This window comes from Merops nubicus, unplaced genomic scaffold, assembly GCF_000691845.1.
Source record: "Merops nubicus isolate BGI_N331 unplaced genomic scaffold, ASM69184v1 scaffold26259, whole genome shotgun sequence".
Lineage (NCBI taxonomy): Eukaryota > Metazoa > Chordata > Aves > Coraciiformes > Meropidae > Merops > Merops nubicus.
The window spans coordinates 1-26,507 of record NW_008633438.1 but is presented as its reverse complement, the minus strand read 5'-3'; the positions used below and the strand labels follow the sequence as shown (position 1 = coordinate 26,507).

Genomic DNA, 26,507 nt, shown 5'->3' with positions numbered 1-26,507 from the left:
AGGAATGTAGAACTTGCCATCTCCAGCTTAATGAGACCCTGTTGAGAAGGCCATTATCTTTAATAAGTATTAAGCAAAGTTAAGCATTAAGTCAAGAGCTAAATTCCAAGTGCAGTATAGTAAAAAGAAGAAAGCTGAACCCTGACCTCTGTCCAGGACCTAAGCATAGCCAGAACTAGCAGAGATCCTACAAAGAGCCTCCAAAAATCCCCTGAGGTTACAGGTTCTCACCTTCATCCAGATACTGAAGCCACTGGAAGTGAAGGGGGACCCCAGTCAACAGTTCTAAATAGGACTTTAGCCTCTTCAGAGTCAAGTCATTTTGGCATTGATGCAGTGAAAAGATCTCATTAGATTCAGCCAGATGGAGCTGGACACTGAAGGTTTGCAGGGGCAAGGAAGGCATGGTGAAGAAGTAGTTCCTGACCAGGAAACATGAGACTTGCTTCTTAGAAAAACCTTGGAATCTTCCTAAGGACAGAAGTCTAGGTCTGCTGGTAACTTCTCCCTCCCCTAGACATTCCCCTTGTATCAAAGGCCTCCAAGTATAGATCCCCCCTGTGCATAAGCACCTTACAGCATCCAAGCAGCATAAGCTGACATCACAGAAGCACAGTGTGAGACACAACAGCCCATACGAGACCACCACAGAAAGTATGTTGTGGTTTGAGGCTTGGAATGGGGGCGTGACCTTCCAGCAACTGGGAGGACCCCGGGTGGGGGTGAACCATTGTATTCCCTCCCCTTCCCACACACCCTCTGATAAGAGGCAGGGAGTGGTTTCTAATTTCACTCCTGCCTTGGAGCTCGGAGAGGAAAGTTGTCCTTTCACTCCGTGGGACCCTGGAACCATTTCTGAGGGTTTCATATATTTTATTTTTTGTATTTTTCCCCTAATCTTTGTATATATTATTTTCCTTACCTCCCTTTTTCATTTTCTGTTCCTTGTTAAACAATATTCTTCATTTTTTTTCCCAAAGTCTCTCTCTCTCTCAGGGGGGGAGAGGCGAGTACCTAGTTCTGTTCCGTGTGGGTCCTGCCCTGAACCCCTTTTTACACGGAACCAGGACAAAGTAACACACCAGAATGGTTACACAAGGACTTTTGTTCCTGCCCATCTTCTCATTTTCACCAGGATGACAAACTGAACTGGGAGACAAGTACTAGAAAAAAAAAAAGTATTAACTCAGTTAAATACCCAAAATTCTATATTTTCTGTTCCTTTTTTTTTTTTGTTGTTGTTGAAGTGTAAACATCAATCTATATGTTTAGTCTAACATATAATAAAAAAATCATGTGGCAGTTTAACTTTTGTCTCCAGCTTACTACATAGGGGACTTGTGCCTGAACTCAAGGTGTGGGGGAAGGCTTTACCAGGGTGTGCGGACTGCTTATTCTCCTCACTGTGGCATCAGCTAAAATCCTGTAGAGAAGAGAGGGGAGGTCACACAGAGGAAAAGCTACTTCATATCTCTAGATATCTAACGGATTTTTTACTACATAGACGATGCATTCCACACTCAGCCCAGGTTTGACAGATGACAGTGCTTACACTGGAGAGTTTTCATCAACCCAAAGAGTACACTCACATCACCTGTGACAAAAGTCAGTTAACACAAGTCGGTTAATAAAAGTCACTAGATTTATTGAGATAAATACAAAGTTACATAGATTCTCTATTCTGACAAACAAATGACACTGCCAGAGTGTCCCAACTTAACTGGGTTCTAACCAACACTGTGTACAGCCAACTGCCACTAGGGCAGCACCTGACTGATGCCAACTGTGCATCAGACAAGATACCAGCAAGTCTGGATGCTGAGCAACATCACTAACAGCCTTTGGATTACAAGTGCTTGGTAATTTCCTACAGCATCCAAGTGATATTGCACCCACTAGCATTTTCACGTTTCTCAGCTAGAAATCTTTAAAAGTGATATTCTTACTGCTGTTGTGGAAGTGGATCAACTAACTTTGATCCACCTGGCTTTTAAAAATATGTATTTTTGCATAATTTAAACAACCCAGAGGACTGTACATGAACACAGGGCATTGCTCATCACTGCATACATTTGTCCAGTACAAGACGTAAAGTGCGGTCGTCAGTCATGCTGAAATTGTTTCTAGTTTGAACCAATAAGACAAACCTTGTAGTGGGTAAATCTGCTTACTAGACTTGCACCTTGTCCGCAGAAAAACCCATCCCAAAGCTATGACATCCCTCATTACTTCATGCAACTGCAGAGTTTTAACAAAAGTTCTTAAAAGCTCTACTGAAATCCCATCATTTAACACAGACCTGATTTCTAGAGCCAGAGGTACCAAAATACCGTTAAAAACAAAGGACTTTGTTTAGCCTTGTAGTGAACTTCTACAGTGGTGGCTTACTGCTAACACATTCCAATTAAAAACTCGTGGTAAACACTGACCAAACATGCCAGCACACGCGGAAGCTTCTGTCTTCCAGTGGATTACTGCAGGTAAAGGTAACGCAGAGCACGTGACAGACAAATCTGGGTTGGGTTAATGTTCAAAGGATTTAATTTATATACATTTCAAACATACTTACATATACACACATAAAAAAACGTGTTCAGTGCTGAAGAAATTTAATGAACTGATAAAAAGGTAAAACCTTGTCAGAAAGGTCTTAGAAAATTTGAACTGTTACAAAATACCAGTGTAACGCCAGCATTAGAAAAAGATATTAGAACTAGAAAAAATTAACTTGAGAGGTCTTTTTGTTAAGAAATTGCAATAATAAAGTCTGTACTGAAGAAGCATTTGTTTTAAATTATAAAAAAGTTATAAAAAATTAAATGTAGGATGTCACAGAATTTACAGAGTTTATACTGTCTGCTGTAATAGCAGTGGTACAATTCTGCCTGTAACTTCCAAAAAGCAGTTTGTGATCTCACAGGAAATCAATTTGTTACAAATACTGTACATATTATATAATACAAGACTAGTTAAACTTAAAGCTCAGCCCTGCAAAAATACAGAACTCAGCTGTGGAATCTATTTGCTGTACTGCAGACAAGCCAGATATAAAAAACAACACAAAACACCACCAACAGAAAAAAACCACACGCCCAAAAAAGAAATTTCTGAAAAAACCTTCACCTGTGTGAACTACTTATTAATGTAACAGTGAAATAAGGGGAAATATTTACACAGGTAGTGTAGTCACAGAAACAAAGCAACTGTCATTACATTAATTTTTTAGTATTTAAGCATTAGTTTTTGAACAGGACAAAGTTCCTATCCACAATCTAAAAGTGAGACTTTTTTCCTGGCCCCATATTATCTGCAGATTAGTACACAACAGAATATAGGACCCATCAAAAAACATTAGAATTATAATTTTTAAAGCTGGTCAGAAACTATCTGATTTTATGAACAGAACTTTGCTCTATCTGTATCTTTCATCCAAACACCTGGTTAAATACACATAAGACAGCCAACTTAAGCATCTTTGTAACCTTCTTTTGTTGATTGTGATATTCTTACCATACAATCAACAGATGTTACAGAGCAAATTGCATCAACACGTTTCCCCTGAACATCTATTAATTGGGGTTTTTCAAAATTTAGAGGTCCTTCATTTCTTAGGAACAAAACAGCAGGCTGTTTGGGATTTGAACACTGGATCAGTTAGAAGTGTTTTTAAATGAGGTGTGTACACGGAACAAAAAACAACTTCTGTCTGTGAAACTCTGTAGTACTCTTCTATAGAAACAGCAAATCCCTTAACTGAAGTGAACTTTGCTCAGGCAGAATGAATAATGTTCAGTTTGGGAAATTTACAGTCTACCTACCACTATGAGCGCCAGCAGTTGCTAAACCAGATGTTTTAACACCTGTAAGGGTAGAGCTCACAAATAACAAATAGGAGAGTCCCAATACACAAAGAATCTTGAGCTCTCTGTGCTTTGAAAATTATCACATTAAGTCAAAACGAAGCATGCCTTAATTCTAGAAAGGTAACTATAGAATGAAATGATTTTTGAGATTTTTGCCACTGATGTAGAATTAAGTTCTTCATTTTTTGTTTAAACTCAGAACTATTCACATATATACACTTTTTTCAGTTAAAACGCAATACTTGAAACAATACAAAAATCACAACAGAAATGAGGAAAAATATCTTCATGTAAGTTTGCTATAATCTGCTTTTAAGATTTAGAAACCATTTTAAGCTTATAGCAAACTGCTCTACTTGAAATGTTTTGTAAAAAAAATGAAATATGAATTCCAATTACACTGAAACACTGAGTATGGTGTAACACTTTACACACGATAGTTAACTTCAGGTGAGATCAGTTATCATCCACATTTACAAAGAAAAAAACAAAAGGAATTACACATACCAAACAGCTGTAAATTAAACATGGTCACGAAAGGACAATCATAACATTTCTCAACAGACCCTTTCCAGCTCAAGTAGGTAACAAAAGCCTTATTTGTCTACATTATTCATACTAACCACAAAAATAAGGTGAATAACCATTCTGGCGTTCAGTGTTTACTGCAGAAGAACACTTCAGTTTTGTTTTTCAATAGTAGTACTGTCTGTGTTACCCTGTTTTAGTTTTATGGTGGCAAAGAAGGACACATCTTGATCTCTGTCAGACTGCAGGGCTAGAATGGTCTCTTCTGCAGCTTCCAGATGAGGATTGCCAACACTTTTAAAATAAGCTAGAATAAGGGGAGAAAAATGCCATTTTAATCAAAGCCAAAAGAATGGGCCCTAGGGTATAAGTAGTGCAGAAACCGAGGGTGCCAAAAATATCTGGGGTAGCTCATCCAGTTTATAGGCTCCTTAGAAAAAGTACTTCAGTATTTCTAAGAGAAATTCTTTTTACTGAAGGCTAAACATAAATGCGTCAACAAATAAAACCAAGCTCAAATAAAACCAATGCCACTGTCAACGCATTGTGAAACATTTCCCACTTTATCCTGAAATAAAACAGATTTCTGTGCATCTCTGCCTTTGAATAATCAGAGTATATAAAATATAAATTAAAGATGTTTTATATATTTGAACAAAACTGATTTTTTAAGGAATTCTAACACAGAAATTAACAGTGGCACACAAAATTAGTCTTTACTAGTACAACTGTTAGCTGAAAATGGCAAAACAATTTCATAAAAAGGTGCAGCACTTCACCTGAGGGGTCCCAAAGACAACTACTTCATTAACACAAAGTTTTGAAATACATCAAAATAATCTCACATGATATTTAAGGGGGAAAAAAAAAAAAAAAAGTATTTTGCCATACACCTCATGGATACCAAAAAGCAGCACCTGTAGCAGCAGCGAGTGACTGCAGTGCTTCTTGCAAGGCTGTCACTGCCCTCTACTGATGGAATACAGCATTTATCAGATTGTCCATGCCCACTTCAGGCCCTTTAAGGACGATTATCAAATATACAACAGAAAAGCCACTACAGTATATGTTTCTAAATCTGTATTCCTAAATCTGAACCCACACACAGCACCCCAGACCACAGGGTATAGTTCTGCTCTCAGCACGCAGCGTCAGACAGCACCGCACCTTTCTCCAGCAAGGTCTGCCTTAGGGCCTTGGCGAGCAGAACCCTCACATTTGGCACAGGATCTGAAGCAAGACTTAAAAGACTGGGCAGTAAGTGTTCAACAAACTGGTCCACAGGCATACATTCTTCCTCTACTACAGCCTACAGAATGAACACAAAACACGAGAAAGCAATATTTATGTTAAAAATACACTGTTAGCCATTCCTTTCCATCTTGTCCTTAATTTGGCCTGTCTGTTAAAAAAGTCAGTGTTGAACTCTGACCACACACCCCCTGCACTGCTGAAATAAGTAGAGCCTTTGAAAGCCTGTCGTAGAAGCGCATCTTAGCATTCTATAGCTCATCTGCAGGTGACCCAACAAGAGGAGGTAACTTACTTTCAACTGTACTTGGAAATACTTCTTTCTTCCCTGTCATCGCCCTTCTGCTTTTCAATCCCCAACCCTTGCTCCTCATTGCTACTGAAGCAGCATTTTGGGTTTGGAAGGAGGTAGGTTAATTGGAAATAAAGAGGGAAATAGTTCTGGACATCTAGCACCCTGTGGCAGTTTGAAGACCTCTTGTGATCCTTTATCCCAGCATTACAAAAATCTATCCTTATAACTTAATTCTCGACTTTGCCACTAGGATGCCAGGAAGTACGAGGATCAGCTGTTTCTGCAGAAGACACAGACCAAAACAAGGCCTACAGTTTCCAAACAGGATAGCCACAGGCTTGTACTGAGGCCAGACCAACTCTGCCACTGCCTTCTGCCAACCCACAGAACTGAATGACAAAATCATGTGTCCAAATTTCAGTTTTGCCCACATTGCTGAAAGCTCCAAACTAAATGCACACATAGAACCCTGGAGAGAGAACATTCCAACCTGACAAATGAAGGCAAAAGCTTGTCTTCCAACCCACTTGGAGCAGTGACGGAACCGCACTACAAGTTCATTAATGAAGTTTAATCCCAGTGCACTTGCATTGTTTGCATAGAACTTCTGTAGTATTGCTACAACCTGTGAAGGAAAGAAAGGGGAAGAGGAAAACGACGAGGGGAAAAAAGAGAGGTGATTCTTAGGTTGTAGCCCTTAGAAAGTTAAAAAAAAAAAGCATAATTTCATTTGAAACCTAGAAAGGGACACCAAAACCTATATTCAGTGTCAGCAGCTGTGCTTGCTGGATTTAACAAGTTACTGGGATTACTCTGGAGAAAAGAGTGTAAGCTTTAAAAAAAACCTGTTTGTTCAGGTGAAGCAAAAACCACTACAAGAAATTAAAACCACCATTAAAATAATCCCCCTTTCCATGGCACCATGAAGAAAAGGAAGAGACTGAAGGAATCTTTCTGCTCACTGAGGACATCTATGTGATGATGGCATTACCATGAAATTCAAAAATTAAACACTCCCCAATCTTTCCTCAAAACTGATTTATTATTTTTTTCAAAGAAAAAACTTGAGGATTCAGAGGAATCTATGTCCTGGTTTTCATCTAGTTGAAAACACATTTATCACTCAAATACAACCACAGAGAAAGATTTTACTATCTGTGGAAGTCTGACAACTCAAAATATTCTACGAAGTTTTCGTTTCACTTCCCTCCATATCGTTTATTGTGTTTATCAAAACATCTGTTTTAACCCTACTTGTGTGAAAGATGACAGTGATTTCAGGTATCCCTCTCAAGCACCACTTTCCTCCTCTTCTGCCAGGGAGTGAACTAAAACCCCTACCAGTTTGAAGGAGATCCACCGAACTTCTGACACTTTGTCGGAGCAGAGAGTTAGTGCAATGTGTCTTAGGTAGTCATAGACATCATTGGGATTGTAGAGCTCCAGTATCAGGATCAGCTGCCTGCAACACAAAAGAGGTTAACTGCAGCAAGTGCAACACTGACCTGCTCTGATAGTACCATCTGTTAAATGTAAGGAAGGACCATTTGGAGCCTCAAAAATGCCATGGTTATTGCAAAGCACTTGGAACAGTTTTTGTTCTCTTTATTTTATGTAAAGGTGAACACTTAATGAGGTGCATGCTTGCATCCCTCACAGAGTTCAAAAGAAAGTTCTATCCAAACTAGATGCACCAGTGAATGAAAATTATTCCAAATAACAACAAAAGCTACAAACAGTACAATGAGAAGCTTCTTGCAATTTCAGACCAATATCCTGTACATTCATACAAAATAAAAATGATTTACTTCAGTGCAGAAATCTACATTTCAGAAAGCATCTCAGAACTGCACAGAACTCACCCAGCCACACCACTGCCAGCGTTACCAGCAGCCTTGCACAGACTAACCATGGTGACAGCTCTCCACTACATGTCAGGAACTGCTGTGTAACATCCTTGCACTGGAGTGAGACTGAGTTTATTGTGCCAAACTATGAAGGGAGAGTGAATCCTCAATAGCCCAAACAAAGCAATGAGATAAACAGGAGGGTCAGATTTTAGCTGCCAACTATGCCTATGAACATCCTTTGGGTGCTTCAAGTATCAACAAGGCTTGTAGGAAAAGAATTGTGACTTTACTCATCTCCATTATATACCCAGTCACATGGAAATACCAGATGAATAAACTAATTTAAGAGCTGTTTTCTTTCATACACATTAGAAAAATAACTTTCTACATATATTTCACTTTTACAAGACAGTAGAGAACTGAATAAAATCTGAAACCTCACTGAATAGTATCTATCAAATTATCATATTCCATAAGCTGCAAGCAAACCAGATCACCATTTTAGTATAATCATAGACACTGAAGTTTCAGCCACCCTTGATGACAAAACTTCCAAAAACACTTCAAAAAAAAAACCCCAAAACAAAAAACAACCCAACAGCCAATGGCTTTTAAGTTCAGTTCCTTAATAAAGACTGGTTGTAACCTTTTAGCTCCTAATTAGGAGCATGCTAATTTCTGAATGTAATTACCCATTTGCAAGTGACTAATATAGATAAAAATCAGAGGTTAACAGAATTACATACTCTGCCAGCTCGTAACGAAACCTCCAGTTCCTGCTGTTATCAGTCACCACAAATTCCTGAAGCTGGTAAAGATACTCTCGCCTTTTGTCTGCATGAAGTAACTAAAGGAAAAACATTGCTAATGTAAAACAGGTAAAATTCCATACTTGCAGTTCTCTGCTGTATTACTGTATTCACACCTTTGTGTATTTTGCTACCTGAAAGCAATTGATCATTCATAAGATGCTTACTAAAAATTGCACAAGTCAGCTGAGCACCAAGACATGCAAGATTGACATCCAAAAAAATCCATGAAGTTATTTCTGCAAGGATACTCTCCAAAACACCATCTCTGTGTGTCAGACTGAGCAACCAAAAACTAAGGATTGATGTTTATTATGCAGCAGCCCACCACATCTACCTTCTTCTCTCCCAGTCCCAAATTGTTCATGGTCCAGCTCTCCAGCTACACTGCCTAAAGTATAATTCCTGTACAACAGCTAGGAGCATTTACAGCTACATTTACAAAGAGGTTTCAGTTTTGGTATTTTGTTAGGAAATGAGAAAAGATAAGTGAAGAACTTTAAATTGCACACATGGCACAAAACTAAGCATGTAATCAGGTGTTGTTACCTTCACATCTCATTAAAAAACTCTTAATAAAATAGGAGTCAGAAAAAAATTATTTTGAAGAAATTAAATTATACTTTCCTACCTTCAGAAAGTCATACAGATGTTTAAGGACACCAATACGCACTTCATCCAGATCTTTCAAGAATCCATTGAAAATTGGCACCAGATCAGCAGCTGTTAGCTGATCCCCCAGAATAACTGCCAGCTCATGGATGGAGAAAGCCAATGTCCGACGGACCTTCCACTGCAGGCAGTTTCAGAAGTCAATTAGAAGAGGCACCATAACTACAGAAGCTTTTGAACTGCACTTGTGTGAGGATTGAGAGAGTAGAAGTATCAGGACTAGCTATGCAGCAGTAGAAAATACTAATATTAATGAAGCCTGATTTATATCTTGACTTTTACATTTTAATTGCACATTTAATCCCTTATAAGAAAATATACAATGCTCTAACTTCAGTGTAACAAACGGAACAAAAAAGCAACTTGGAATTCTGATTTATCTTTTTTTTTTTCACCTGCACATCCGAGGCCAGCGTCTCGTACGTGTCCTTCAGGCAGTGCCAGTTCTGTCTGCCCAGTGTCAAGGCCACACCAGGAAGACTGTAAGCACAGTGTTTGGCTATTTCTGTATCAACAGTCTGGGCTCGAGCTGGATCTGTCATTGACAAGTACTGGTCTAGCAAAGGCTGAGGTATGATATCCTAGAAGTAGAGACAGTATGTCAGCAAGACACTAAGATCAGAAAGAAAATAATCTGTTGTGATACAGTACTTTCTTGCTACTAACCATCTTGCAGCTAAACACAGAGTGGCAGAATGTCCCTTCTGTGGGGTAGCTTTATGAAGGGTAAATGACCCCTAGGCTCATTTGTCCTCTCATTAGTCTAGAGAAGTCAGCAATGAACAGTAATTATTGCTTTATCAACACCTTGCACCAAAACAAACAGAAAAATTCTTTCCTGAAGACAAACAGTAAATCCAGTGACAAAACAGTACTGTGGGCGCCTGCTTTGGTTGCAGATTGCCTTTAAGGCACCAAAAGGGCAGTGGAAATATGTCTTTCATATTTAAAATTGGGTTCTCCTCAAATGCCCAGAACACCTCTTCAGAGTTTAAAACTCACCAATTGCAAAAGGTATCACTGTATTAAGGATAAGATGAACTGTCTCCAGTTACTCCAATAAAGCAGTTAGATGCTATTTTAATTACCTGGAATTTTGACTTGTCATCTTCAAACGGTGGATTATTCTTTTGCTCCTTCTTTAAGAACACATTGGTTTCTCTGTGTTGCTCCTCTGAGTCCTGTAAAAGGGCACATTAGCTCGTGAAATGAATTAGACTTACTGCTCTTTGGGGTATTTCAAAGCATCACACTACAGAACACTGCAATTCAGACACAGAATGGCCTTGTACAGTACAAAAAGACAACAGGGTTGTATACCAAGACAAACACTGTTAAGACTGTAGCAGCAAAAAGAGGAATAGTAATTGGATTTATTTCTAAAAAAAAGCAATTTAACACAATAAACCAAACATTCAAACAGATTTTGGATGGTTACTGTTACCATCTTAGTTTTTACTCTTAAATTGCTTTTCTTCTCAGCTTTACATTAATTAACATAGCTTAGCAGTTGCTCCAAGTCAGTCAGTACCACGACAAACTTCACTTTATAACATACTGCTGGAAATTCCCAAGCCTACCAAATTATGGAGCATACACCTCTCCCAAAATAACAATTAAAACTTCAAAAGAATTGAAAAAGGTTTAAAAGACCAAACATTTCCAAAAGGCTGGATTTTACATTTTCATTCATACAGGTTTTATGTGCAATTTTTGTCCATGGACAAGGAGAGCTTTTCTTTGTATTTCACAATTAGGATCAACAACATTATTTAACGTGCAAACAATTATTTTTAATCCCTTCTGTATTAAGAAACAGTAACTGGGAACACTGTATGTGTCACCACCCAATTCAACCTCCTGCCTGGAGATAAAAGACTAAATTTCAGGTTCTTGCAGGAAAAGGCAAGACTGTACTTGGTACACTTAATCTGAAAAAAAGTACTACAGTGCTACTCCAAATCTTTAATTCTAACAATTTGTGTGCACACAAATAACAGCTCTCCATAGTTTTTATTTTTTTTTTTTTAATTAAAATTAACATAGGATGGCTTAGGTGTAGTAACATTCAAAAGCTTTAGGTCAGAATTGGGTCAGTGATGCCAGGGACTATATGAACACCCACAGTACCTCAGGTGGTAAGAATTTGTTTCAGACATGGAACAACACACACTTACTGTGCTTTTCAGTGTACTGGTGACAGACTGGTCACTGATACTCTGGGAGGCCATCGTTGAAAGACTGCCTTCCTTTACCTGGCTGCAGGTAGTATCTGAAACAGCTTGGTTCTGAAGTCTGCCACTGTTCTCTTCCATCTTTTTGGTCTCACAGTCACCAACAGAGTCAAACTGAGCAGCTCTGAGAGCAGCAGACAACACTTGGACCTGAGCTGTATAAAGCAGAAGAAGATTAGTGTCCCTTCTGTACTTAAAAGCATTAAGCTTGTAATTAGTTAATTCAAAAAGATAAAAAGACACCCAGCATTTTTCTCCTCCAAGCTCTACAGAAACGCTGTATTAGCAAACATTTGCTCTTAGAAAAGAAAGGCCCATTACTCTTCCACAAAACCACCACAAATCAAGACCAATGATTCGGATGTATTACAATTTTCACCAGAAGCATTATACCATTTTCTACTACTGAAAGGTATTTCTAATAATCCCACTGCTGCTTTAAAATTTAATTTCTTCACCTATGCCTCTTTTAAATCTTTCCCTTTCTTTCTGATACTGTCACTCACAAGTGAAGAATTTTTCATTATCCTGGTACCTTCTCTAAATGGCCATGGGGAACCACCTAAACACACCATGCTGCCAGTCCAAACAACACAGCAGTTGTTGTAAAAAAAGTGATGACTCTGCATGCAGAGAAGGGATGAACAAACAGGAAGATGAAAACTCTTAAATTCATTGGAGTACTCAAGACATTTAATGGAACAAGAAACTGAGGTGACTATGGACAACAGGCTTGTCAAGAGGGATTTGGCCAAGGAAACACATGCATCCCACAATCAGGCTACCAGTGTGTTCAGTAGCAGGGCTGCAGGGGGAGGGCTAAGGGAAGATGACTTGAAATCAGGGCCACTCTCACTCAACCAAATATTAGATGAAGTCAGCCAGTAACAGGTAGCTTTGTGTCTAAAACCACAGTACTTAAAGACGGTTTTAACAAATTCCAACAAGGTCTTTCCCTTTTGTAGCTAGAACCAATTTATTTCTCACACAAACAGGAGCTAGGAACACCTCCCCAGCTGCTCTAGAAATACCTCAAGTTTTGCAAAAAAGGCTGTTGAGTAACATTCTACTATGATTCACTATTCAACAAGGTCTCGTTATCTTAGGAACACCAAGCCAAAACACTCAATGGTTTTGTAAAGGCCAGGAGAAAACCTCCCACAGAAAACATGATTTCACTGTTACAAAGTCTCACCTTGAACATCTGGATCATCCATGTGCTCCTGTAAGCTTTCTAGAACCTTTTTTATTTCACTACTAGCCACACAGTTATTACATGGCACGGCACAGCTGTCTTTGTGCTTTTCAGTCTTGAACTGAAGCAACTCCAAATCCTGACTTATATCAGGCAGAGGAGGGCGCCAGTACAGAAAAGTATTAAATACATCCTCAGCAGACTGTATCCTTGAGTTCAGCCCAGGAACACTGCTGCCCTTATTGACTTCCATGACACCAGCAGCAACTTTGTCATCCTGAGACAAATGAGACACATCTTCTGCGGGACTGGTCTGACAATCTGAACTTTCTTCCCCTGTATCTTTATTTAGGTTCTCAGCAGAGAGGTTTGTATTAACTTCAGCTGCAGTCTCCTCAGTTGATGATTCTGGTTTGATATCCATTGGTTGTTCTGAACTGGTAACAGACACAGTTATGAAAATAAAACTTAAAGTACTCTGTAACAATACTTTTCAGTGCAATACTTCATAAAAGACAGCATCAACTGCAGAAGCTTTTCTCTGCAGAAACACAGAACCTGTTACCACTGTGCCTTATTTCACCAGTTCTCCCTTTACCCTCCTGTGACACCATCACAGCACAGTTTTCAGAGATGTGGCTACATTTAGACACATGCATGACCTCACTCTTCATACTTTCTCTGAAACTATATTCTTAAGCTCAGATTTTTAGCCCTAAACACCAATTAGAATTATCATCCTTCTTCCCCCTTCCACTACACCACATCTTTCCCATAACTTTACCTGGACGATGCAGCATCTGTACTGGATGACACTGAAGTTGTATCATTGCTCGGCTGACAGAAATTGGAATTCACATCTTGTGTTGATGGCCGGATACTCAGCGTTCCATCTTCTCGAATGTAAAGACCAGCACTTGAAGGGTTTGCAAACGTAGAAATAAATGGGCCAAGAGACTGAAATGCAGCTTGACGAACCTGTGATAGCATAAATGCAACTGTCACAATGCACCTAACTTCTACTGAGTTAATGCTGAAAACCAAAAAACCCAAAAAGTTCAATTTTTTATTAAGAATCCATTGATTCTTACTGTAACAGTTTAATTTAATACCCAATATAATGAATTATCAATTACCAAATAAGTGACATCTAAGCAAAGGGTGTTAATACTAAGCATGTATCTACAATTACTTTGAGATTTTTTTTTTTTGAAGTTATAAATTTGAAGGACATTATTGTCTACTTCAACTAATACTTTCAACACAAGCAACCTATGCTCAGAAGAGTGTTTACACTTAAAAATAAGCATTCATAGAAACCCCCAGTACTAAAAGAGAAAACCAATAGTATATCTTATTATAGGAGGTTAGATTTTAGTAGGTTAGACTTATCACAGCAAAATTAAGGAACTTGAACAAATCAGAATCTCTAATTCCCAGTATTTGTGTAATATTACTTACCCATCTGCAAGTGTCACTAATAAGACTGATAAACAGTGGAGATAGTTTACTTCTGCGAACTTCTGGGGACGTGGTGTAGGACACAGCCATAAAGCATTCGGCACAAGCTTTTCTCATTCCCCAAACACTGTCAGAACAGAGTTCAAAGAACTTGGGAATCTGCCAAAAATAAGCAAAACCATGGCTAATTAAAGACTAAAAGACTGCAGCAATTTACTATCAATCTGTTTGTTTGGAAACTGAAGACAATGATAACTCAAGAGAATAAAATGAATGAAGCAGAAATGGAGACAGCTTAAAAACATATTAATGGAAAAAATTGAAAAAAAAACATCTGCCATTTACTTCATCAGGATTTTATGTTTAACTACACACACTAGGGAAAAATAGAATTAACAGCCTGTTTTTCCTGAAGTTGTAACTTGACTGATCATCTAGTTCATGGGAAAAAAAGTCAGCAATTCTAAAACATATATACATCTATATATATGCTGTCAATTAAATTCTTAGGTGTTTTGCAAAACAGGACCTTTCCATTTCCAGTCACTCCCAGTTTGCTACGTAATTGCAACGAAACCCATAGCCAAGTCAATTTAAAAAATGCATACACACTGATTAAATTACAGAGAAGTCAATAAGGAACTCATCATTAAACCTTCTGAACCGAGACATAAAAGTGTTGTGAATGGAATTTGATTATTACATACCAGCAATCTTTCTGTGGCTTCCTGCCCAACTGCATTACAAATGTCACCAAAATTAGCTGCACAAATCTAAGAAATAAAAAAGGTAATGAATAACATTCTGGCTCTTTCAAGTGCATTAGTTTTATCATCAGCTTCACCACGCATTACTTACCCCATGTAACACCTGCACATGTTTTTGACTACTCAAATTTCAGCCAAGTAACTACATCCTGTAACATTAACTCATCCCAAACAAAGACTCATTAGATCAAGCTTCCATAAGTCACATGCCTTTGAAATCAATAGTAATAAAAGTCTCTGCATGAAGTGCACCATCTACTGCAGCAATCATTAAGAGTTAATAATAAGCCTACTTGAAAGTTCAAATTGCTCTGAACAGCAGCTGCTAAACTGAAGCAGACTAAAATACGATACTGGGGTCAGGACTTAGGTGTACTGACAGAACTATCTTTGCTATTGCTGAGAATTGCTTAAGTACTTCACTGAAGCAAAGTTTAATCAAGGTCTCAAGTTAATGCCATTTACAGTACATCACAAATTCTCTAACTGAGACAAAAGGGACATTCCCTCATGTTGGAAAGAGATGTTGCCAAAATGTGAAATCAATTAAGATAGGAACATGCTAATATAAAATTTATTCATTCTATGTGCTAATTAGAAGGCTATAAAGCAGCTCGAATTCCAACAAGTGGAGCTCACATTAAGAACCACGCTGAAGCTCTGCATGACCCTTAAGTCTACTCAAACACTTTAAGATGACTTATGCTACAACTTTTCTTTTGTATTTGAACAGGAATTAAAAGAAGTCTTATGCTTTCAGGATTTCTCCTTTCAATAATACTACTAGAATTTTTTCTTATTATTTTTCAAAAAGAAAGATGGCTCATATCTACTGCTTTTGAATTTCTGGTTTTGAAAAAAGATGTCAGAGATTAGGTGACTTGTTTACATCCTACAACCAAGCACAGTCACTAAAAAAAAAAATTTGTGCAAAACTATTAAACATGCAAGATCACTAACTGCTACAGCAAAGCTCCTCACTAAGGACTGTTACCTACCTCACTGAACTACAGAAAAGATAACCATGCCAATCAAAACTGCTCTTTTATACACCCTTTTGAAGTTCATCAGCTTTCAGGAAAAGTATTCAGGAAGGCATTTGAACACAACATGCAAGTTAATTTTTGAGTGACTTAGGGCTGAAAACACCAACCTTTCGGACTTGAAACAACTTCCCATCACTGCACAATTCACAGAAACGAGGAAGCAGCATGTGTTCAACTGTTGTTCTGCTCAGCATTGAAGCCATTTTACAGATTATCTAAAAAATCAAGACAGGGAATATGCATGAAGAAAATGATAAAGCTTGCAAGCACAGCCAAACATTCCTCCTGAAAATTACTTCCGAGAGTGAAAGAGCAACTGCATAAAACACATTTACTTGTTTTATATGAAGCACAACTATGGGTTTTGAAATTATTCTATACCACTGTGCCTGAACATAACATTTCTGCACAACTCATTGTCTTTTTTACCCACTTAAAGAGACTTTAACAAATGCTTTCTCAAGGTGTTTTACAATGTGGCATACACAGATATTGTGTACAGAGAAGACACATTCCACTGCACTGGCCAGAATGCAAAAGCCCAATCATTAAGCATATTAGAAATCTCAAGCTTAACAGGACTTAACAGAACTGTTCAGATACTCAAAAACAAGCACGCTCTCAGCTATTTATAAGCTCAGACAACATCATAAAATAGAAGTTTACCATACAAGAGAAAAGGGATAGTAACACAAACCAGTTATACATGTGAGCTAATGCACACTTGACAGGAATCATCCTTGGAAGTTTTAGAAGTTAACATCACAGCATAATTCAAGAAATGCAGTACCACTCTCAAGAATTTAGCTTTCTCTTAGGAGCTGTCAGTTTCAAATGCCATTGCAAACCATGTTTCTGCTGTGAAAATCAGGTGTGTCGGACTGTAAGTTTCCTTTCAGCTCTCACTTTTGGGGACCACCTGCTGTAATTCTTGTATTTGCAACAGCAAAAGGGAAGGGGCACCCACGCACCTTTCTACTCAACTGTTCTGCTGCAGCACCAGTTTAGTGCTTACACTAGTGTTGCCAGATTAACACTATCCATAGCTTGCCATTTTTTTTTTCAAAAATTATTGAAGCTTTCTACATCCACAAAAAATAAGCTTTATTTGTAGAAACCTTTACCTTTGTAATAGAATACTAAATAAAAACTAAAGAAAACAGCATTCAAGGCCTTTCTTATTATTTTTCAAACTCTTGAAAATGCATCTGGTGCTCCGATGTCACCCTGGAAAACTGCCTAAGCAATACTCAACTCTAAAACAAGTAAGAGGAAAATCTAACTGGTAAAACTATTTTACAGGTCAAGTGTCAGATATCCATGCTGAAATGTAATTACACACCAGGACTTTTCTGTGGAGTCAACTGATTTCTTGAAAGTGAAGAGGGAATGTTTTTTTTCAAAACACTTAGGATCAGGTCATCATTTGTATTTTAGAACATTACTGTGAAACCTGGTAGAGCAAGTGTGAAGAAACTGTTGGAGAACAATCTTAACAAGAATTAAACCAAGGCTGCTAAGAAGCAGCTGCATTTTAAAGTCATTTGGCTACTGTTTTGATAATCATTTAACATCCTGAAGTATAGTTACTTTAAGCTTGATCTTTTCAAAAACTCAGAATAAAAATTAAAGATGTGTTGTGTTAAACTAAAAATTCAAATATGTTAATGAATAAACACAAAGGTTTGATTGCTATGTCAGCAATATTCCTGGGCCTCTCCTTAATTACTGTTACAAATAGAGTGGTCATTCTTGTAAATACTCAAGTACTCAACATATCATCTATCTATAGGGAAAAAACTTGTACTGAGTTTGAAGATCTGTTACTTTTACACCTTTAAACATATAAGAACATCCCTGTTCCAAATAACTGAATAGCTCAATTTTCAAGAAGCACTACTTCAAAAAGTTTCCTCAAGCACTTGACTGACACAGAAGCCCAGATATCTTCACTGCACAAGAAGGGCTGGGACGCAGAGGAAGCCTACCCGAAGTACCTCTACACTTAGCCAAAGGCATGAACAAATTGTACTCAGAACAACCTTGCTTGCTTCTTGAATGCAATCAAGATAGTTTTTAATCTCTCAGTATGGTGCATCAAGGCTCAAATCTGTCCAAATTCTTTGAGATTTCACATTTTTTCCACGGTGCTCACACTATAAATGATTAAGAAACCAACAGGTTCAAGGCTTAACAGCTGAGCACACGAGCTTCCACTGTACCACAACAGCAGCTCCTCAATTCGTAACAGAGCAACTGACAAATAGAGAAGTAATAAAAACTGAAACAGTAACAGTACAGAAAGTTTGAGTTCAATGATTAATGTAAAGCTCTCAGGACACTAAGAATACAAGCACAATTTTTAGTTGCTGGAGTTTATGCTCATGAAAATCTCACACAAAGTTGTTACATTCTAAAAGAGCTTTGTAGTTGCACTGCTAAAAGATAGAGAGCAAAAGCAATTAAAAGCAGGGAAAAAAATTTAAAGATAGAAGATTTCTTCCAAATTCACTTACATTCACAGCTTCCACCTTGTACTCATCATCGCTATCAGGAGCAGAGAGGTCCAACAGAATTGGACACACCTTATTTTCAATGTCACTCTGAGCAACAAGATCTTGTTCCAGCAGTATAAGCAGTGCTTCTTGACCTGCCTTTCTAACCTATTAACATGAACAAACAAAAGTATGTCACTATAGGAACAATATTTATTGATACAACTACCACAAAAGGAGTGTTTTCAATGAACATAGGTACAAGTTAAAAAAAAAAAAAAAATCACAGCAGAAAGAACCTCTTAGTTAGAAGGAATTACTAATAAATAAAGTTTCATATAATTGTTATAATTGTTAGATAACATTTCATCAAATTCTGATGAGAAGCTAAAAGATGAAATAAAAGTCAGGAGTTCTAAGCCACAACTCCTGTAACTGACTGTATCAATATGCTGCTAGGCAAGTCCTGCAAGTTTACCATCTTCTGCTAAGGAAAGAACAAACAAAATTTAGACCTCCCTAGCAAAGCTTACTGAAACTAATAAACACAAAGTACTGCATAAAAGTGAGGTATCAATCAACACAGAACTTCCTATTATCTCTTCCTCATGCCTTAAAGTCACTGAACCACAGAGAATGTTCCAATGATTCAGCTGTCTGGTTTTCCTACCTGATTGTTAACATCTGTGAGGTATCTCACTACTATGGGCATAAGGTATTCAAAAAATGCTGTTGGGAATTTTGGTCGACTTTCTTGCAGAAAAATGACAATAGATGGTATCTGTTCCATCAGCTCTGTACGTACAGTTGGTTCTAGTAATAAAAAGAAAGTCAAAACTACATCAGTAAATATGAAATTAAGACTGGGTACCCTAAGAAAAGCAGCTTTTTTTGTTTGATGTTTTCACAACAGAGGAAAGTGAAAATACTCAAAACAAAGAAATATCACCCACTAAGGCTGCCTGTTCTTAAAGAGAGCTGAATAAAATAGAGCAGCCCTACATACATCATCGCAGTCCCGACCTGGGATCAGTTCCCAAAGAAATCAGAGAGCACTAGCTAGAAAGCCCAATCACTATGAATGTATGCACATCTGCTCTGTGCTACATGCACCACACATTCCGCTGTAATGAAGTCCTTGAAAAATATTACTTCAGGCACTACACTAGGTAAGAGCCTTTCACTTATACATCTACTGTACAAAATACTTCAAAAACAGAAAAAAATTGTTTTCACTAACAGATACTGCTGCCAGGTGATCTAGTTTTAGTTCACTCAAAATCAAAAGTTACTGTCTTCTATGTTGCAGCTTATGTAAAGTAAGTCACAAAAAAAAAGGCGCACAAAAAAACCCAATAACAAAACCCTTCAAACCTGCATCTTCCGAGAGCCTGACCACTATTTCCATCACAGTCAGGAAGTCTTCTTCATTATTACTGAAATCTCGAAAGACATCCAAAAGACCTCTGGCAATAATTTGCCTGTGGAGTGAACAACATATTAATTGCATTTATATCCTGCCAAGGACATGCAGATGGGATGAACTTCTCACATTTAAAAGGGCACCTTAAAAAAGATCTTCTCCGAACATTCAGATCTACCAGTTAAGTTTCTCCACAACCCAACAAAAAAAAAAAAAAAAAAGATGGAGTCAAGAAATCTTACTCAGATAATGAAGAAGGAAAAGTTCTTTTTATGGAAATGTTAGACAGAAGGTATTCAAACAGAAATAAGATTAGGCATGCACTTAGAATAATAAGAGAAATAGTGACATCTTGACACCACAACACTATCAGACTCAGTCATCACCAAGTGTAGCTGTTGCACCCTTACCTGTTAAATATGTTATCACTGAAGGCATATTTTTCCAGACGAGCCAGTGGAGTTAGGTTATCCTGTCCAGGGATATCCAAGAACGCCGTTATCCTCATGCTATCACAGTCTGGACCATAATCTTCAAACCCAACTTGAAAGACAAGAGCAACCCCCCCAAAAAAAAAAGATTCCAAGAGTCAGCAAGAGATGTCACAGCGTAAAATACACTATACTATTAATTCTACTTTTCCTTTGAACAATAGCCCTAAAAAAAAAAAAAAGTACCTGTACATCACTGGAAATGGCTTACAAAAAACAAATCTTAAGTTGTACCTAATGAAGTCAAGAACAACACTTGCATATAGAACTGTACATGTAAGGTTTTAAATTTAATTATCCTTAACTGCCATAAAAACTTTGGCTTTTAACACATTTTACTTGGCAGTTAGATTGAACTAACCACATGCACTGGGAGTTCAGAGGGCTCAGCTAAGAGAACTGCATGCCACAAAATGATCAGTGTATTCAAAAGGAAAATAAATCCTATTAAATCAAACTGAAATTTCAACAATGACAGAAAACTCCAAACTGCTCTGCTTTAGAACTGCAAATTCTTGGGTCTCTTGCAAAGTTACCAAGGTACATTTTTCTCACTGCAGTTACTGGGTTCCACACATCTAACTCAGACCGATACCTCTGGGAAAAACTTAGCTTTATCTTACTTGTAAACATACTGGAGCTTTCCACTGTGGACCTATCAACTTTGGATTTTGCCATGTAAACTTAGCCTTTTTCTAAATTTTGTGTTCGCAGCTTCAAACTGCTAACCAAATATTACCATCCCAACTGTTAAAATTTTCCTCATCAGGTCTTGCAGCCACCTAATCCAGTAACATGCACTTGACTACAGACTATGGGCAAAAGGACTCGGAAGAGGAGAAGGAATAGGAAAACTTTGCCTGTTTTTTTAATCCTTAAAACAAAGACAGTAAAATAACATGCCTGTAACACATGAATCTCATTTCAGCAATGGGCACAGAAACACATACAGCAACCAAGCCCACCGAAAGAGCTGCACTATACTAGCTGATACTCCTGCTCTGGGTTTACAGTTTTCCCAGAGAAGCGCTGCTAGAATTACGCACACTTCCCTTACACAGGTAACAGCAACTGCCATCCCAGTTAACAACTCCTGGCAATACGGCCTCTCAAGCGGAAGCAGCAGTGCCTCAAACCAGCTTATGTGCCGAGTGACAACCACTGCAGACAACAAGCCAGAATGACTTGCCAGGACACAAAACTGGGTATTTAAATCAGCAAAGAAAGCATGAAAGTGGCAATAACTTGAAAGCACAATGTCAAGCCAAACAGATCATGAAACTGTGCCTCAACTTATGAACTATGCACTTGAGGTTATGCCCCTACAGGCAGAGATCTCCTGTCTTCAGGCACTAGAACTTCCATGGTGCCTCCAAATTAAAAAAAAAAAAAAAAAGCAAAGGTAAACCACAACTAGTTTCATTTATAGCACCAGTTCACCAGTTTCCCTGTTTTTAAAACAGGAAGAACAGGAATAGCCTCACCCACTGATACACCGAATATTAAGAAATGTGTACAAAAAGTACTATATAATCCCAGGTACTGAAGAGAGGGATTATTAAAAAAAAAAAATCATTACAGTCTTTTCCAATACATCACCCCAATCAGTACAAAGCTTTTGCACATATAACAACACACTTGAAAGGGAAGTCCATATTATTCCATATTGTGCTCTAAAACTGTCAGGGTGTTAAATTATGTGTATTTGTAATTCCATGACCTCCAAAATAACCATTTCTTCAGGATTGAAATGGCTGTACCTTAATCCCAGTAATTATGATTCAGCTCCACTGTCACTCTTCTTTTACCAGTTTTATATTACAAACACGATTCCCTAAAGAATCCTTTAATCTGAGGCCCAGCACAATGAACTTTGGCTCTGAACTACATTATACCCATTATAAACCACTTTTTATATTAAGAAATCCTCTATTACCAAGAGGTATCAAGTCCCAGCTTTCTCCCTACAGAAAATTCCTACTTCACATCTAAAGCTCTGCTTTCAAATTATTTAACATGAGCCAAAACACTCTTAGAAATTCAGCTCATTTAAAGAGGAAACCATCTGAACACATTTGGCACAAGGTATTATACTTGGGTCTTCAGGGCAAACAATCAAAAGCAGATTGGTTTAGGAAAGCAGTCTCCAAGGAACCCACTTGAATTAAAAGACTGGAGGAATTCCGAATTCTGCTGTTCTCACGGACAATATGCTCTGACTAACTAGTTCAATTTGATTCAGACATAAGAAAACCATGGGATTAGAACAAGTGTTCACATTTGAAATATACACACAAATACTCTAAGTGAGCCCACAGCTACGTGGTCAGAAACATGCTAATTATTCATGGCTTTTGCTTTTTATAATAATCACCTATTGTACCAACACCCTAATTTCCATTCAACTGGTCATTATTTCCAATGGCTGTACTTTATACATTTTTAAGTTCTATCAGCTTGAAAACATTTATCTGCACGAGTGTCCATAATTTACACTGTACAGACCTGATTGGGATTTATCTGTCCAATGCTCTAGGGCTAGCTCTCCCACCACACAGAGGATTCCATGATCTGGGAAGGCAGCATCCAGCATTTGCTGCTTCAAAACAAGCCTCCTGTATCACTGAAAGCTCACAGGAGCTTCTACAGCATATGTAGGGTTGCAGATTTCTTTTCGGAGGCTACAAAACTCTCCACATCCAAATCCAACTCTAGCCATCCTTCTAACTGTGCCTGTTTTTTTTTTTTTTTTTTTTTTGAATCAACACAGGTGAGATTCTCTTTCATTAGTTAATTTTTGGGGCTAGCCACCTGTTATACAAAAAGACTTATTACAGCTTGGAAAAAAACAACCAATGTACCTTAAGCCCACCTGTTCCTCAATGAAGAAACAGTTAAGGAAGGCTCTTACCAGTTCACTTTAAGTATTCCAGAATTCCTACCAATTCAAAAGATAATGAAGTAAATCTCAGCTCAAACTCTGACTAGAGTACTACAGCTGGGTCTAATTCCATAAGCTTGATGAACATGCTCAATTTTATTACTTGGAGCAGTTCTACTCTACATTTAAATTAGCTAGGCACACACCAGTACTTCTAGTATCAGAGGGAAAAATAAAGCCAGCTACTTATTCTCAGATCAAGAGTTAAGAATTTTTACCTTTCTTTTTCCATAAAATAAGAAGTCCTAAGTACTAACAAGTTTCAGAATGTACCAGAGTACTAGAAAGTCAGTTACAGAAAAATAATGAACTAGTATTTTATTATCAAATGTTCTTTCACAGGTGAATCAAACACTCACCATTTTTCCCTCTAACTATATCAAAGAAGCAAGCTTGAAATCTTTCCACCTACAAACAAGAATAACTGCAACAATACTCACAGCTGAATTTGAGTTCAACATGCCTTAGTCTGACCTAGACTCAAAAGCTCCTTTAGAGCCTACCAGAAACACACTGCAGGGTCACAGGATTTAAGGCTGCCACTCAGCATCATTAGCTAAAACCACAACCTGCTGTTTCCAACACAAAACAGTAAATAGTGCAATGCCTTCATGAGCTCATGGAAGTATTTTTCTCTCTCCCACTGTTTCTAGAAAGAAAAACAATTTTTTAAAATACATTTTTTTTTGTTGAACAACGGGCATAATTAATTATTTTTCCAGGTGATCCAATATCTCACCTCACAAAACCAAGCTTCACACTGTACTCCATTAATTCAGGTCAACTTTACTAGAGCTTTTCCCCATACAGAGAGGAGTGGCCCAGACTCTGTCAGTTTCAAAGGAATTGATCTTCAACGTGCATAACACTATACCACCCATTTTAGACAAGAAAGTAAAAATCCAGTTCCATCAATTTATTTCAGAGAGAGAATTTCCTAAAACACATCATGAACTCTGCTAGACTAGTCCCTGGATTAGCATGACACTATCTCAGTCTGGAAGTGATGTCTCAACTCTGCTGGAACACAAACAGAAGACAGCTTTCAATACCATAATTCTAACTGCGCTGTCAAACTAATGAACTTAATCAAAGAATACTTTAAAATCATACAATAAGCTCTAAAATGCACCTTTATTTACATGCTCATCCTGAAACTCATAGTTTCTCCTACATAAATTTTAAGTGACCCATACAAAAACCTTACTAATTACTCCTTATGGCAAAACCTTCCTTATCTGAACACTTTTACTTCATGACTCAAACTAGAGTTTTGCTTACAAACATCAGATTTAATCCACTTACCAGACAAATTTGTTACTCAGTCTCAACAGAAAATGGACTGAACACTACTGGAGAACACACACTTAACTCAGCCACGGTCATGGTCACCCTTGGTTCAAGGCCAAGACCCATAACACTGCAGACTACATGAAGCTTGCGTCTATTTCCCCTGCTTGCATGATACACACTCAGCAAACAGCACACAAATGACACACCAGTTTTGTTCTATTTTCTTACTACAGAGGGAGGAAAATTGGAAAGAGAACTGGGAACAGTTCAGAAAGACCAAATCAGCTGAAGTAGCTAGGAATTTATTAGCACTATCAAGGGTTTCACTTGTGGTGTTGTGGGTTGTTTTGTTGTTTTGGGTTTTTTTGTCCAAAATAAGGGCAGGGAGAGAAATGTATTTTCAGCTCTTAAAGAAGGCACTACAGGAACAACTGTTGGAGCCTGTCTGCTAGAGGAACTCACTGAAAATAGTCTTTAAATCAGCATAAGCACACTGAAATTATAAGCAAATGTCCTTGTTTAAATTCTGTTCAACACACAAGTACTTTCTGTCATTTAAGATGATGATTCCTTACATTTACTTACTGCAGTAGGAAATAACCTTTAGTGCCTCATTTCAAGCAATGTCTTACAATGTTATTAAAATTTTAAATCCCTATATATTAAGTCTATGTATTTCAAGCACTATCCTCCACACATTAACTTTCTTTTTGACTTCCAGCTTGTCAAATAACTGTATTAAGGAAGGAAGAGGCTTTTTAATCAGGTTTAAATTCATTAAGACTCAGAGTTAGTTTAAGAGAAATTCAATATCTTGAAATACGCAAAAATGCTAACATAAAACAAATCAAGAATTCTTACACAAACAATTCATCTTATTGTTTATACACCACTTACATCACAAAAGATCCCAAACATTTCTTTCTAAATCATAATCAAAATATAAACAACCAATCTTTTTTTTCTGCTACTTACTAGTGAAGTGCAGAAACCTCAAAGACTTCAGAGCAGCAACATTTAAAAGCAGCAACAAATGAAATCCCACAGAAGGGCCAGCTGCCCACAGAGGCAATGTCCCTGCCCACCTTTCCAATGTAATACTTCAGATCTCACTTGCATCCTAACATTCTCATTGGTGTTCTTGAAGACCACCTTCTTCCTAAATTAGTTTATTCATGCTAGACTGAGGGAAGCCGTCTGTTACACATTTTAAAGTACTTTTAAACAATAATGGTCTTGTGGTAAACAAACAGTCCCTCACAAAAAAACAAATTCAAGTTTCAGTATTTGTTTTTTTAACAGAAAAGTCAATCCAGCATCCAAAGTGCCAACGAAACCACCCTGCTGCTGCTTTCTAAAGCAATACAACTTCATATCATTATTAGTCAAAGATTTATCTCCTTAACTATCAGCTTTTACCAAGCTCCCCTGATAGGCTCTGCCCCTGTAACACAACTCTGGACTATACCAGCTTAAGGTGGAACCGTTGCCTGACAAGGAACCGCGAACACAGTACTAAAACCACCGGCTTGTGTTGGCCAACCAACGACGGCTTTCCCTTTATTCCTGTTTCCGAAGTGTAGGAACAAGCCACCGCATCAACATCCCGCCGTGCACCCGTGCAACACACGGCGTCCTTAGCAGCCTCTGGCGTTTACCAGTCTCAGCCCCTCGAATTCCTGCAGCTCGGAAATCCCTCGGCTACTCCACGCTCGTTACCACCAACAGCGGAGCTAAAACCACAGTCTGCCGGAGACGTTCCCCTCTCCTCAAGGCCCGTGACGGGCCACTGTTGGAGGTGCTGTTTACACACAATCCAGCGGCCATTTCAAACAGCGAGGACGGTCTCCGGGAAGGCCGGTTTGCAGACACTGCCCCGGGCCTGCCTCCCGC

General features: G+C 38.1%; 1 protein-coding gene across 1 annotated transcript; it reads right to left on the bottom strand.

Moving 5' to 3' along the window:
* Positions 1-4,346: 4,346 nt before the first annotated feature.
* Positions 4,347-20,424, bottom strand: PPP4R1 (protein phosphatase 4, regulatory subunit 1). Its single transcript, XM_008948267.1, has 18 exons — positions 20,300-20,424; positions 19,841-19,947; positions 19,137-19,279; positions 18,488-18,634; positions 16,079-16,186; positions 14,866-14,931; positions 14,159-14,317; positions 13,482-13,675; positions 12,698-13,134; positions 11,446-11,657; positions 10,357-10,449; positions 9,664-9,849; positions 9,228-9,389; positions 8,534-8,634; positions 7,279-7,399; positions 6,428-6,562; positions 5,559-5,700; positions 4,347-4,698 (listed from the first exon to the last, which is right to left on the bottom strand). The coding sequence occupies exons 1-18, from the start codon at positions 20,395-20,397 to the stop codon at positions 4,544-4,546; spliced, it is 2,766 nt and encodes a 921-aa protein (XP_008946515.1). The 5' UTR covers positions 20,398-20,424; the 3' UTR covers positions 4,347-4,543.
* Between the last annotated feature and the right edge of the window lie 6,083 nt (positions 20,425-26,507).

What these genes read in the sequence shown, in the direction of transcription:
- PPP4R1 (XM_008948267.1), bottom strand. Translation starts at nt 20,397, where the DNA reads ATGAGGATAACGGCGTTCTTGGATATCCCTGGACAGGATAACCTAACT. An exon ending in ACAGATGCTGCATCGTCCAG is followed by an intron (nt 13,135 to 13,481) that starts GTAAAGTTATGG and finishes GTCTGTTACCAG; the next exon opens with TTCAGAACAACCAATGGATA. An exon ending in GGTGGATCTCCTTCAAACTG is followed by an intron (nt 6,563 to 7,278) that starts GTAGGGGTTTTA and finishes TTTCCTTCACAG; the next exon opens with GTTGTAGCAATACTACAGAA.